The 15,564-nt window shown below is 35.1% G+C and overlaps 1 protein-coding gene across 4 annotated transcripts in view; it reads right to left on the reverse strand.

The window, feature by feature from the left end:
• Window positions 1-15,564, reverse strand: part of LARS (leucyl-tRNA synthetase) — a 79,042-nt gene that overhangs the window by 8,230 nt on the left and 55,248 nt on the right. For all 4 annotated transcript variants that reach the window (XM_012001534.1, XM_012001532.1, XM_012001533.1 and 1 more), the window contains 9 exons: window positions 14,898-15,081; window positions 13,015-13,105; window positions 12,010-12,150; window positions 10,982-11,122; window positions 10,680-10,790; window positions 8,451-8,561; window positions 6,000-6,104; window positions 4,028-4,123; window positions 1,614-1,746 (listed from right to left, as the gene is read on the reverse strand). In XM_012001534.1, the coding sequence (XP_011856924.1) occupies window positions 1,614-1,746; window positions 4,028-4,123; window positions 6,000-6,104; window positions 8,451-8,561; window positions 10,680-10,790; window positions 10,982-11,122; window positions 12,010-12,150; window positions 13,015-13,105; window positions 14,898-15,081 (1,113 nt within the window). The remainder of the gene's footprint in view (window positions 1-1,613; window positions 1,747-4,027; window positions 4,124-5,999; window positions 6,105-8,450; window positions 8,562-10,679; window positions 10,791-10,981; window positions 11,123-12,009; window positions 12,151-13,014; window positions 13,106-14,897; window positions 15,082-15,564) is intronic.

Genomic DNA, 15,564 nt, shown 5'->3' on the forward strand with positions numbered 1-15,564 from the left:
AAAAAAAAAAAAAGTTGTAGAGATGGATGGTGGTGATGGTTTCACAACAATGTGAATGTATTCAAGCCTCCTGAACTGTACACATAAAAATGACTAAAATAGTAAATGTTATGTTAGGTATATTTTACCACAATTTAAAACACATGTCTATAAACAACAACATCCCTAATCCTAGTATACTCTTGCTGCTGATGCTCCGTACAGAGGGAAACAAAATAAACTGGTATTTCCCTCCTAGTATACCCTTTCCCCTTACCTTCATGGGTATAACGTTCAAGGCCCCATCCAAACAATACTTTCTCCATAAATTAATCCCTGATCACTGCAAGTGGAAATAATCTCACGTTCCTCTGTTCTATACATTTTACCTGTACCTTTCTTACTACACTCAGCAATTTCTCCTTACATTATCATACACTTCAATAGTGTATGTTCCCTACTCCTCTACTAGATGCAGCTCCTAATGAACAGAACTCTGTGGACTCCCCAAAGCCCCAGTATATACAAAGGAGTCTCTATATACACAGTTGTCTCTACAAACACTACATATAGTAGTGTCTCAATAAGTGTCCATAGAAGGGAAACAACTTCAAGAGAACACAAAATATATGACAGAATTAATTCCAAAGAGCTATTTCAAGTCTCCTATTTTAATTAATGTTACTACCCTAATATAGTTCCATAAATTAGGTTATTGTTTGGGATTTATAAATCTTTTTAGAAAATTTTTGTAGTGATGGAAGGTGGCCAATCAACTTTTGATTGCTATCAAAAAGAAAAAAGACAGATAATACAAAATAGAGAATCACAACATTAATTTGTTGTGTAGCTCAGAAGAAAAATAAGACACACTATCTCCCTTCACACTCTGCTCACTGTAGGACCTAGCTGGATGATGAAAAGAAAAGCCATAAATTATTACATTGAATCTAATCACAAAAGATGCAGACTTATTCTTGATAGTAAGTTAAGATTACTGACATATTTTACCTGGAGTCACATTGTTTAGAAGAAAGAATATGAGCTTTGCAGGCAAACAGACCTGTTTGAATTCCAGCTCTAGAGTTTACTTACTAAACAAACTTTGCAAGTTACTTAGCCTTTTTAGCCTCCATTTCACCATCTGTAAAAGGGAAATAATAAGAATACTCTCTACATTATAGAATTGTAAAAGGACTAAATGGTTAACACATGGAAGACACTCAATAACTTTTACTCTGTTTCTCTTCCTTCTCAAGGAACAGACCTGCTGGACAGGTTAGTTTAGAATATTAAGGGTATGTGTTCCTTGATTCTGAGTATCTCTGAGACAGAAATCACTCATTACAGTTTTAGAGCTAGAAAGAAAGATGGAAAAATATCTAATCCCTCTATTGTCCTCACATGAGTAAACGAAAAATCAGTTTTAAGCTTAAGTGACATGGCAAAGTCACTAAGCTACCTAGCCACAGAGTCCCAAAAAGAATAGTTTTCTTGATTCTGAACCCAATATTTTTTCCATAATAATACACAGCTGTCCATAAGCAAGCCTGTTTCTTTTCTTTTTCCTTTCTACTTAAAACTCACCAAATCTACAAGCTACTGACAAATAGGAGTTTGGGGGAACAACTTACCTTTAATTCCTCGGTTCATTTTCATTAAACGCCTGATTATGGAATCACAGTTATCTCCTTGCCTGATTTCAATTTTGGTTGAGAAATGGCCATTGGATGGCTGGGGATTCACTAGAGAAACGGACACACCAGGCTAGGAAAACAACAAGAAAATAATTGTTTAACTTGAATACTGCTGAGGGAGGAGGAATCTCTGCTACGTTTTCAATGCCCAATGAAAGATGGATCTAATTGTGGTATTTTAAAATCATGACTAAGGCATACTCAAATACAAAAGAAAAGCTGTACAAGCTCATGCTTATAACCAAATGCCTAGGTAAAGATGACAATGACTATATATATCAACACTGATGATGGACACTAACAATAACTACATTTTCTCTTCCACAACCACCATCATTCACTGAATCTCTACTATGTATTAGGCATTGTACTAAGCACTTTATCGACGTTAGTTCTAGATCCCTGAAGTCGTTCTTTTGACCCTTTTTCACAAATGAGAAGCTGAGAACCAGAAAGATTAAAAATCAGCACAAGGTCACACAGCTAGTAAAGGGCAAGGTCAGGATTAAACATAATTCTATGTTGTACTTATAGAAGCTACATAGTCCAAAACCCTGTTTATTATTTTTAAGTGGAAAAAAGTCAAATGAGTCTTGTGAAAGACTTAAATACATAGTATCTTAATGGAATACCTGAAAATGACTTGAAATAAATATATTTGTATAAGGAACATTTTCATATACCTATCTTCATGGCTCAAACGACTGAACTATTAAAAGCTACCACATCTTAATGCTATGAGTGTACTCCTTACATGACGCTGAATTCAGGAGGTATCCATGATCATGATTTCCTTATTCTTTCAAACTAGGCCTTTTCTGTTTGCTGGGTTTTCAAATGTGGCAGAAGTAACAAAACATATCTAAGTCCTCTGCTTATCAAGACAAGGAGGGCAGTTTATAGACTCTCCCAACTGCAGTCCCCTGGACTTTGCCAAATGCTGCCAATCTGAATGGATTCTTTGAGACTGAAAAAACAGAATCTCCTTCCTCAAGGACCTAGATCCAGAAATACCATCTGACTCAGCAATCCCATTACTGGGTATATACCCAAAGGATTATAAATCATTCTACTATAAAGACACATGCACACATATGTCTATTGCAGCATGGGTCACAATAGCAAAGACTTGGAACCAACCCAAATGCTCATCAATGATAGACTGGATAAAGACAATGTGGCACATATACACCATGCAATACTATGCAGGCATAAAAAATGATGAGTTATGTCCTTTGTAGGGACTTGGATGAAGCTAGAAACCATCATTCTCCACAAACTAACACAGGAACAGAAAACCAAACACCGCATGTTCTCACTCATAAGTGGGAGTTGAACAATGAGAACACATGGACATAGGGAGCAGAATATCACACATCAGGGCCTGTTGGGGTGGGGTGGGCAAGGGGAGGGATAGCGTTAAGAGAAATACCTAATTTAGATGACAGGTAGATGGGTGCAGCAATCCACCATGGTACATGTATACCTATGTAACAAACCTGCACGTTCTGCACATGTATCCCAGAACTTAAAAAAAAAAAAGGCCAGGCGCAGTGGCTCAAGCCTGTAATCCCAGCACTTTGGGAGGCCAAGGAGGGTGGATCATGAGGTCAGGAGATCGAGATCATCCTGGCTAACACAGTGAAACCCTATCTCTACTAAAAATGCAAAAAATTAGCCAGGCATGGTGGTGGGCACCTGTAGTCCCAGCTACTCGGGAGGCTGAGGCAGGAGAATGGCATGAACCCAGGAGGCGGAGCTTGCAGTGAGCCGAGATTGCGCCACTGCACTCCAGTCTGGGCGACAGAGCGAGACTCCATCTCAAAAAAATAAAAACAAAAAAACCCCAGAATCTCCAAAACCTTTTTGTCTTCACCAATAATGGCCCAAAACTAAGGGGTTAAAAAAAGCTACTGCAGCATAACTTAAGATGATGCATCAATCCAGTTTATACCAAAAACAAAACAGCCTTGAATAACAATCAAACCAAGACTCATCTGAGGTTTAAAAGCTCCTTTTAACTGTCTAAAAAGGTTCTACATTACCAGTATTTTTAAATTAAAACCAGATACTGAAAATCATACTTTTTATTTTTAAAACCCACAAATAACATCTGATAGTTCCTGTAATAGTAAAGTGAGGGAAAAGTAAGTATTGCACTGAACAAAGGAATTGGGGCATTTCAGGTACATCCCCATTTCTAGCAAACAATGGGGTCTACAACAAACCAACCACTTAATATCTCTGGACCTTACTTGGTTCTATTTTTTAAATGTGGATTTAGATGTAATGATCTCTAGGTCTCTTCTAGTTTTAAAATGCAATGATTCAGTGAGATTCCTGCAACTTACTTCTATTCTAAAAACAGTAAGTGGTTTCCCAGGACAGCAGTCTTCCCTGATTTTATCTTCTGCTTCAGAGGCAAACTTGACTTCTATGTGCTCTAGCTAAATAGAGGGGAAAAAATGGAAGTTATTAGTATCACTTAATGTGATTCAAATTAATCACCACCTCATTTCACCAAGAACAAAACTAGGTTCTCCAGTTAACATGAAATGGTCTGTGCAATTTTATTATTTTCCATATAAATATTAAATGAAATCTGTAATCAGTTATTTAACATTCATTTTAGATGTCTCATAGTATTGTTATTTATATAGTCATGTTTATCATTTTCTATAATGAAATCTGGCATCTATCTGCCATATAAAACAAAATGAAAATCAGCATAAGAGGCTTCCACTTAAGACAAATTGAAGTTCAGAAATCTATCATTTGAGAATAAAAGGCTTCCACTTAAATAAATGGCAGAAAAGCTCAGAAATATAGCACAGTGCATATGTCTGAACATAAGATGACCCTAAACATAAGATGTGTCCGCATGGTCCAAGTGAAAAGATCCAGGAAGTTTTTTGACCTACATGAATATATATGAACATTTAGATATATATAAAATGGATGTCATTTAATGTTTATTAATTTCATTAACTCATTTAAAATAAAATACTTAATTAGAAACAACTTTCTTCCATCTCCATATTTCACAAAACAATTTTACTTAAACTCCAAACCTGTATTTTTTTTTACTTGAGTGTCTTCATTATTACTAGGACCACTTTTTGAGTGCTCTAACAGTTTTCTAGAGCAAATGGCTTTTCCTTTTGCCTAAGTTGTCTGAGACCAGCTTATTTACAATCTATATATAAAGTTGTGACTGGGGCACAAAGATTGGATGGGGAGAAAGTCACAGATATGTAAAAGCTACTGGTACGGTTCTAGTTCTTGGATTGGGTAGTAGATTCATGAATGTTCATTTTATTATAAATTGGGAGAGAAAAAAAACATGGGAAGATATGGAACAAACATAATATATCATGAACCAGACATTATAATTAATCCAATTCTGCAAATCAAAAGGGAGGGGGGAAAAAAGCACCAATTCAGAGTACTCCATAACATAAGAGGTTTGGAAAGCATTTAAATATAAGGTCTCTTAAAAATAACTTGCAGTATAAAGTATAAATAATTTGCAGTATAAAGTATAAATAAATATAAATAATTTGCTGCTATAAAGACACATGCACACATATGTTTATTGTGGCACTATTCACAATAGCAAAGACTTCTTGGAATCAACCCAAATGTCCATCAGTGACAGACTGGATTAAGAAAATGTGGCACATATACACCATGGAATACTATGCAGCCATAAAAAAGGATGAGTTCATGTCCTTTGTAGGGACATGGATGCAGCTGGAAACCATCATTCTCAGCAAACTATCGCAAGAACAGAAAACCAAACACTGCATGTTCTCACTCATAGGTGGGAATTGAACAATGACATCACTTGGACACAGGAAGGGGAACATCACACACTGGGGCCTATTGTGGGGAGGGGGAGGAGGAAGGGATAGCATTAGGAGAGATACCTAATGTAAATGACGAGTTAATGGGTGCAGCACACCAACATGGCACATGTATACATATGTAACACACCTGCACGTTGTGCACATGTACCCAAGAACTTAAAGTATAATTAAAAAAAAAAAAATTTGCAGTATCATATCCAGACATACAGTTTTTTAATGTATAATTGATCATATGTAAATTAAGAATTGATAAAACAAGATGACAGATCTTTTTTTCCTGCAACCTTTATACTCACCCATTTTTTTTCTCTCCAAAAATATTTCTGACTGACATATTTAACAAAGATACTAAACACAAAAGATGAAGTTTATAAAAAGATTTATTGTAAAATAAAAGAGCTGGATTATGGTTTAACTACTGTTAAATAGTTATTACAATCCCTGGACCTCTTACCTCAAGGGAATTAGTCAGGTAGACTATATTCTCCATAAGCACAGCCCTTTCATCAAATTCTAATTGCAAATCCAGTATACGAGGCCCCATCTTCTCCAGGTTTTCCTAATAGCCAAAATGGTATGGAAAAACAAAATCACAGTAAGAACATGTTGGAAAACATACTTCCTTCAAAGTAATCATTCTTCTCTTAGTTGATAAAATCTCCGATTTCAGGAGTTAAAGGAAAGGCCTTGGACTCATGATTTCCTTTACCTACATTTGCTTGTTAATGAAATTTACTAGCTCCAAATAATTATCATTTAAAGTATTATAAGATTATGGCAGCAATGAAAAGATGGGAAGGCACAAGGTTTTCAGATTTATAAAGTAAATATGGTTTTATGATTGTTTATTTAGACTGACTTAATTTGCAAGCCCAAAGAATTCACTTGACAGAGAATCAACCAAATGTATGAAAATATCCCTTTAAGTTACCAAAAAACCAAAATTTTAATTTTCTGAGATACCACCTTCTTACAGCTGTTTCAGAGAATAATGAATTAATAATATCCAAACAAAAAATCCCCAAAGATATTTCTGCAAAGTTTAAAGAAAAAAAACTCATACTACATGAGTACTCAAACATGGCATGTAAAAAATAATTTCTTATTCTTAATTTTCTTGGATAGTCGATACTTGCTGCACAAAATAGAATCCTAGAGATCCAAGTACATATGTATAGATACAACTACCTAGAACACGTTATACTTAATGAAAGTGACCTGACATTATTCCTGCTACTCACTGTTTTAGCTTACTATGCAAGTTCTATTTCTTTTTCCCATGAAAAGTGCTAGAAAGTCATTTTCTTATTCCCAGATTTATTAATCCCTTTCAAAGTTTGCAAAACCACTAATTTGCCTGGCAAATCACCAACATAATTTTAAAAATATATCACCACTCAAACGGTCTGATGATGGTTCTTCAAATTTAAATGAGATCCTAAAGAAGCCAACTTTTGAATCTAATATCATTTTATACACACACACACACACGCTCTCTGTCTCTCGCTATATATATACCCGTAACTACTTTTTGAATAGGTTTCCCTGGATTCTCTTAAAACATGTCATCAAAATTAATGGCCTCTGCAAACACCAATGGAACATTTTGTTGGATCCACATGTTGACAGTGATTTGGCATTATGACCAATGACACTAGCCACTGGGGAACCAATGAACTATGAACATACCAGCACTTATATTACAACTTGATTGGTGTAGGTCAATCCAGGATCCTAAATTACTTCTGAAACCTAAAATACCCTGGGGATCAAACAGTGACTTTGGTCTAAGAGAATTAAAAACCTTTTCCAAGAATACCAATCTATTATAGTATTGGAAAAGTTAAGAGGTCTGGTCTCCATCAGGCATCTGCAGCCAAGAAGACACAAGAATTAAAGGGCAGTAAAAGAAAAACCACGATATGCTTAGTAGGCTGGAAGATACTAATTTGCATTTTCAAACAACATTTACCAAGCCTACTTCTTGACTGGTGCTACTTAGGTGTGTTAGGTATACTACGCAGCACTCCTAAAAAGTTAGGTTCTATAGTATCCTCATTTATGGATGAAAAATCCTATGGCCCAAAAAATTAAAGTTATTTGACCAAGGTCTCAAAACTAAGAAATGACAGATACACAGAATTTCAACCAAGATTTTTCTGGCCTCATAGTCTGAGATCTTAAGCAATATAAGCCTTCTTTCGGTTTCTTTTTGTCAAGAAATCCAACAATACATCAGCTATGTACATGAAGAAAACTAAGAGTCTAACCCAATAATTCTCAATGGCAAGAAGTGGAAGGTGATTCTGCCCCCAGCGGACATTTGGCAATATCTGGAGATATTTTTCATTGTCATAACTAGCGGGAAAGGTAGTTCTACTGGCTTCTAACAAGTAGAAGCCAGGGATGCCATTAAAGTGTCCCACAAGAACTATCGAGCCCAAAATACCAATAGAGCTATGCTGAGAAACCCTGGTCCAACCACTATAACCAGTGTTTATCCTGTTAAGCTGTACCTATACAAATATTGAATCCTGGTTCCAGGAATAGGGTCTAGGAAATGCAAGCCTCTATAAGCCTAATGTAAGCCAAAAGAGTATGTTTCTTTCCCAAACTTGAAAGAAGGGAAGGTAGAATATGAAGGGAACAGTTCAGTGCAGCAATTCTAAACCAATTTTTCTTCCACAATACATATTTTTCACATACTCAGTGATTCCACAAGTAAACCCAAAATCTGATAGATCATTTCTCACAGCCATTGATTGAAAAGTGCTATTTCAGCAGATTTCTGGCAGGAGACTATGTCCAAGGCTTTTCCCCATCCTTCTATTGTCCTATCCATCCTTCTACTGTCCTATCTAACCATTACTCATGTGGTCACAGCTGCATAAGGTCCACAGCTTACCTTAATCATGGCAACAAATGGCATGACTTTCTTCATGTATTTCTTCAGTTCTGGCATACTGCCTAGTTCACTAGCAATGACTTTGTTGTCAGGCAGTTTTCCATTATTGGCCTAAAAAAAGAAAGGAGGGAGAGTAATGTAGAAAAAAAAGTCTCAAGAATAAGACAGAATAGTAGATTTGACTATAGTCTGCCAGGCATAGAATGGTGGCCTCTACTGATCCTTAGAGAACAGCAGAAAAGTGTCCAGCCCTAGCATCATGGAGAAGTGAAAGCTGAATGAACAATGCAGAAGGAAGTCTCCTATTCTCTATAAACTGACGACACATACTTTTTAGTTCAGAGGAGGAAAAAAAGTGATTTGTGTTGAATATTTCTCCTGTTCAGAAACTAAATGGTCTCATAAAAACTTGTTTTCAAATTTCTAAAAGCATTTCATTAGTCATATTAAAATAAAAAATTACACAACTATTATACAAGTTTATATAATGTCTGCTTTTGGACACTAGAAAGAAATTGTTACACTTGTGAAAAGAATCCCTAGCTATTGCCCTGTTAAAAACAGAATCATTTCTATCTACTCAAAAATAAATATCTATATCATATGTCACTAATGAGTACAATCCAAGTGTGCTTTAAATGAATCTAAATTCATTTCTTTCTACAGATATTAATGGTCCCCTCAACAGAGTGAGAAACAAAGCAAGTGGTCTTTTCAAAGTTTTGGGCGACTTATTTTCTCCTTATTGTAAAAGGAAGGGTTGGGAATGAATCTAAACGAAAAGGAACACATAACACAATTTCAAAAAATCTATTTTCAATTCCAAATTTTACTAAAGTACATGGGAAAAAATATTCTACTTGTTAATGTATTCCTCTGAAACACATAAAAAAGAAAAAGGGTGGGAAACACTCCTTTGCCTTATGTCACCAAAAAGGTGCCACATTCAACATAAGAACACTCTTCGTGATTATAAATGAACATTCTTTTCATTCTTGTGGATGAAAACATACAAAAATCTAAAAGAAAGCTGCTAATGCCAAAAGATACCACTGTTTTCAATTATCTAGTCAATGAATACTAAGTAAAAATACAACTTCAAAAAGAACAGAGGTGACGCATTTTTTAATACCTAAGACATTACATATTATATTTGGGTTCTTCCATTGCTTCCTTGAAATTACTGGTATGAATATATAATCCACTGAGGTAGTTTCACTTTTCTGCCAACCAAAGTAGCTTTTATCTTTTATTTACCTTAATTCAAAATCTGCAAGCAGATTCTAAAGGCCACCTTCTATTTCTAACATACACAATCAAAAGTGGAAGTAGTTTTCCATAAAATAGACTCACAAGGAATACAAAAACATTTGCTCTTCTCTCTGAAATTTTACAAATGTAAAAGCAGTTTTTCTTAGCATTTCTTAATTAACTCTGAAAAGTATTCAGGCAAAATTCCAGTAACAGTCTAGAATATCAAAGCTAAGAATTTTTCCTTTATGTTTCTTCTTTACATTTTGACCACAATCCATATTTTGTCTCTCTTTTTTAAGTGCACCTTAGTAGTCTGCATCTAGCAATAACTGTTTTAATAACCTAAGCAAAAAAGCCCAAGTCCACAAACACACTTTGTTTCTACATTTTGAATGCAGAGGAAAAATAGATTTTTTTCTTTCAGGAAAACTTAGATCTAAGTTATTGAGTTCCCTTTAAATGGATTTATCATTATCTGGCACAGCCAAAAATGTCTTCAAGTTCTACATTTCTATAGGTAATTATCAAACCAAACAACATTTAAGGTACTCAAGAACAAAGCTTCACTTTTTTCCAAACAATAAATGAGGTTATGGTTTGAAATAATTTAATGAATGAATAAATTTAATGAATGACTCCCACTGCTCAAGTTATAACAAATTCCAAAGGCAAACTCTGTCCTTTCATTTCATTGTTTCAACTACACATATGAAAACCCCCAATTCTTTTGATTACATTCAACAAAATCCAATGTATTTTTGTATAAATGTTTCAAAAATGAGAGAAAAACAGCAGCTTTTTCCTCAGCATCCATTTAAGAGTCACCAAGAATAACAAAAGGATGCTCTCTGCCTAGAGGGAATGACACAAAGCTGCCTACCTTTCTTCTCCCAGACATTGCCAACATCCTAAAAACAAAAACAACATAGGGAGCATACAACACCATCAGGGGGAAAAGTCTACTGAGAGCATCACCTCAAAGTGTTTACGTAGAACAGACAGGGTGGTATGTTGCCAAGGTGGATAGTTCTTTGCCACATAGATGGTGCAATGTGAGGGCTTCTGCAGGGGTTGTTTGTCAGTCTTCTACATGGTAAAAGAAAGGAAAAACATTCAATAGTTTTTATATAAACCAAAAATGAGAAGAACCCTCCCCCAATATACACCACCATGGTCTTCACCATTAATGAAAATCTTTTTAACTTTCATTACTGTTAATTGTTATATGATCAATAACTTTTAAGGAATAATCTTTAAAAAAAAAAAAAAGACTTTACCTTCCCTTTTGCTGGCATCATATAGTTCTTGAGTCGTAGTCTAAGGTCATGTGTTACTTCCATGAGATACTGTGAGGAGTGTATTAAAACTTCATCCACAGGACCTGCCACAGGCCATGAAGCATTCATAATTGAGTCAGGCTTTTAAAAAAAGAAAAACAAAGAAAGTTCAGTGAGATTAGACAATGTAACTATTTTATGGTTCTTAATTATAGTTTCATACCAAGGATACCATCTGTAATTGTGTGCTCAGAGTTCAAACTTGACTACACATAACACACTTCCACAGCCCCTGATCTAATGTTCCCTAGAATTCAAGCTGTGAAGTCTGACTCTACATTCTTAATTAGCATCCATTTGTACAAGCGTATTAATACCCACGCACATATGCTCACTTTCAAAGAAAATTATGTAACGCTAACTTGCCTAAATTTAATCATTATAATATAAATTACGCATACACTCAGTTTTTATCCTGTTAATACATCCAGTATTCAAGTATGGCTATTTGGTATATAGATCATGAGCACATTTCTGTATTGTTCATGCATTTAAAAATACAAAAGAGCCTAGCTAATATGGTTGGAAAGGAGTTATTAAACCAGCCAAACTATTTATCTGCAAGCCTAGGAGAAATAACTGAATTTATATTCATAGTAAGAATGCTAATATCCCTGAATATTAAGTCCTATGTATGCCAGAAGTTTTATATAAAACAAGAATAGTTATGCAAATATACACCTATATCTCTGCTTATAAGGAGCTCATAAAAATTATTTGTATCTTTCTCAATATTTTCACCTTTTAAAAATATGTATACACTGTGTATATATAAATAAGGGCACATATATCCATCTGAATAGGAGATAACTCTAGTTTAACCTGTCATAATTATGATGCTGAATCCAGTATCACTCTTGAATTACTCACTTTCAGACTTTCTCTCTTAAGTAACAATATTAGCACAACACTTATTTAATGAAGCCAAAATCAAAACCACTTAAAACATTTTAAATGCATAAAGGTACCTTTCCCAGGAGTGTCCAGATGTGCTCACACAAATGTGGACAGAATGGAGCGAGGAGAAGTGTCTGAACTTCAATAAACCGGAACACAAGTTCTCTGTGCATCCCTTCCACAGCCAATTCACGGTACTTATCTTTTGCGGCCTATAAAATGTGAAATTATTTACCATTTCCCTCACCTTCTTTAAAATAAAAATAAAGGAAAAAATTTCAGTATCTTGGTTTTAATACATTTTTAAGTTTCTAGTCTTTTAAAAATCCATAACAAATTACTGTAAAGGTTTTACTTTAAGAATCTGCAAGTATTTATCTTTGTCCAAAGTACATGGTAGTTTTATACTAATAATTCTCAAAAAAAAAAAGAATTTTTTTACAGACAGTTTGTAACTGAGACATAAAAGTTGAACAACTTTAACTGTATATTAAGGGTGACTGCTCTTAGCAGCATATAGGATATTAAATATGAAAAAAGACTATAAATACAACACATTGCTATGCTCAGCCATTTATCCTTATTTAACCACATCTCTGAAAACCAAGTTACATAAATCTCAATGTGATATTTTACATAGCTCATTGCGTAAAGCTGCATTTTTTACTTTAAGCACTTTAAATGCCAAACTTAAGGAAATACTGACACCTTGTGGAAAACCTCAGAAAACACTTGCTCTCAAACTAATAGCAATTAATCACAATTTTGCCTTCGTTTTTATCAATTTTGAAATGTTTTCCTGGAAAGTATAGCTGAATTTTAGTTTTAATCTCCTTTATATGAATGCTCATAGCTTAACTAGGAGCAGAATTATTTAAATTAAATGGACATAATAGAAAAATACCAAAGAAAATAACTTAAAATCACAATTTATTGAAGACTTTAAAATTTTTCTGGCAGGATTTTCAGTCTATACTTAGGCGAGTAATTGTGCTACAGCAGGAAGAAAAAAGGGGGAAAATACATAATGTTCACACTGACATGTTTTATAGCTACCAAAAGAATCAACAGCCTACCTGAAACTCAAAAAACCCTGTTTTCAAAGCTTCTTTAAACATCATCTTTTCATAGTTTTGATCTGTTTTTATAATTCCTGCATTCAATTCACTATTGAATAGGGGGAAAAAAAAGGTTATGGAGTTTAAAGGCACTTATACATAGCTATAAAAAACTGCTGCATATACAAATTTAAAATACTGCTTATTTAAGCAGTAAAATGAGAACAATGCCCGAAACATTTAAAACTGCTCAACACAACACCACCTTTGTGTTCCTTAAAACAAACTACTGCAGTCTCTCTATTGTGTATCCATCCTTAAGTACTGTCATCTGACACTGCTTAGGGCTCCTGTTAACGACATAATAAGTGATGCTTGTTTAGAAATTTCTTGATGGACACTTTATTCTTATAAAGCCCAAAATGTAATATGAAAATAGCTTAACTAATATTGTAGCTAAGTTTTAGATTTTTTTTTGTTTTATTTTGTTTTGTTTTTGAGACAAGTCCTGTCTCTGTCACCTAGGTTAGAATGCAGTGGTATGATCACAACTCACTGTAGCCTCGAATGCCTAGGCTCAAAGGATCTTCTCACCTCAGCCTCTCAAGCACTAGGACTATAGGCGCAAGCCACCTCACCCAGTTAATTTTTTTTTTTTTTTTTTTTTGGTAGAGATGGGATCTCACTTTTTTGCCCAGGCTGGTCTCAAACTCCTGGGCTCAAGCAATCCTCCCACCTCAGCCTTTCAAAGTGCCTGGTTTACACGCATGAGCCACAGTGCCTGGCCATAGCTAGGTTTTAATTATCGCATTTACAATAACTAATACTGGACATTAGAAAAAAATTTTCTCATACCAATCCAGGTCCTTCTTAATTTGGCCTAATCTAGCCCCAACCTGTTTCATCTCCTACCTCTGCCCACCAGATAATGTACTTCAAATAAATATCAGACCCTTTCCATGGCTTATCCACACTTTCTCCTCTCCCTGAAAACACTTGTTTATTTTTCAAGAAACCCAGAATTTGGCCGGATGTGGTGCTCACGCCTGTAATCCCAGCATTTTCGGAGACCGAGGCGGGTGGATCACAAGGTCAGGAGTTCGAGACCAGCCTGGCCAACATAGTGAAACCCTGTCTCTACTAAAAATACAAAAAAATTAGCCAGACATGGTGGCGGGCGCCTGTAATCCCAGCTAGTCGGGAGGCTGGGGCAGAAGAATAGCTTGAAACTGGGAAGTAGAAGTTGCAGTAAGCCAAGATTGTGCCACTGCACTCCAGCCTGGGTGATAGTGCGAGACTCTGTATCGGAAAAAAAAAAAAAAGAAAGAAAGAAACCCAGAAGTCACATGATATCTCTGAATTCTCCTTATCTCTATTATTGTACTTAAAAACTGGGTGCCTGTCTCTCTTGCGAGACAATGAGGAAGGATCATGTCTTATTCATCTTTGTAATACCAGCGCGTAGGATGACTCCAAAGATATTTATCCTTTTCTTTTAATCTACTTTTCCTTTAACCATTTTGCCCTACTCTAAAACAAGACAACATGGTAAAATGGTTATGAGAACAGACTTTCAAGACAGACGGAAGCAAGTTCATATCCCAAGTTTGCAACTACTGACTTTTTAAGGCATTTAAGGAAATACTTAATTGTTCTAAGCTTCAGTTTCTTTATTTATAAAATAGAGCTAGTAATACCTGTATTATATAAGGTTGCTTTGAGGCTAAAGTCAGATAATGGACACAAAATACTCAGCATAGTACTTGGCACAAGTAAGCCTTCAATGAATACTAGCTATTATTATCATTAGTTTATTTTATTAAAAAAAGAAAAAGAAAACTTAAAAATGCACCACAACTAAGTAACTCTAAAACACAAAATGATTGGGATCTAGAGATTACCTGGCAAAAACTCTATCATTGAAAGTATTGGCAGGACCACTTCTTAGGCTGTCCCAGTTGGCAACCATTTCTTTCACCCATTCTACCCAGGTGTACAGACGGAGAATACCTGCATCTGCCATGGCTTCCACAAAGTTGGCATCTTCTACAGTGTCACCAGCATCAGCCAGAGCCAAACGCATTCCTGGAAGAAGAAAAAAAAGTCAATGAATTAAAAATATGGTTACTGAGTATCAATTGTGTCCTTTGTGTGCAGCTGGGTACCTTGCAAAGCCCATATATAAATTAACAAATGCTTTAAAGGACTGTCCTGGATCAACAACAAAAATTAAAATCACCAAAAAGTAGCATCCCTAAAAGTGATGTTAAAATACTCGAGCCATTCATATTGATTTGCATCCACTAAGCACCAATATGTGTTTCTTCTCAGTCATGTTGAGTTAATGAGATAAAGTGATCTTTAATGAGGCAGAGATAGAAAATGATAAACTGGGGATAAAAATACACGTTTCTTTGTGGTTTTCTTATCAACATCTCAGCCTCATTTAGAGGTAGCAAAATATATTTTAATGCATGAGAATACACACTGGTGCCTTATGTATACAAACACATATGAATTTTTCTCAGTTGTGAAACTAGGTTCTTACAAGTTTACCACTAATAAAAC

The sequence above is a fragment of the Mandrillus leucophaeus genome, unplaced genomic scaffold (genome assembly GCF_000951045.1).
Source record: "Mandrillus leucophaeus isolate KB7577 unplaced genomic scaffold, Mleu.le_1.0 Scaffold663, whole genome shotgun sequence".
NCBI lineage: Eukaryota > Metazoa > Chordata > Mammalia > Primates > Cercopithecidae > Mandrillus > Mandrillus leucophaeus.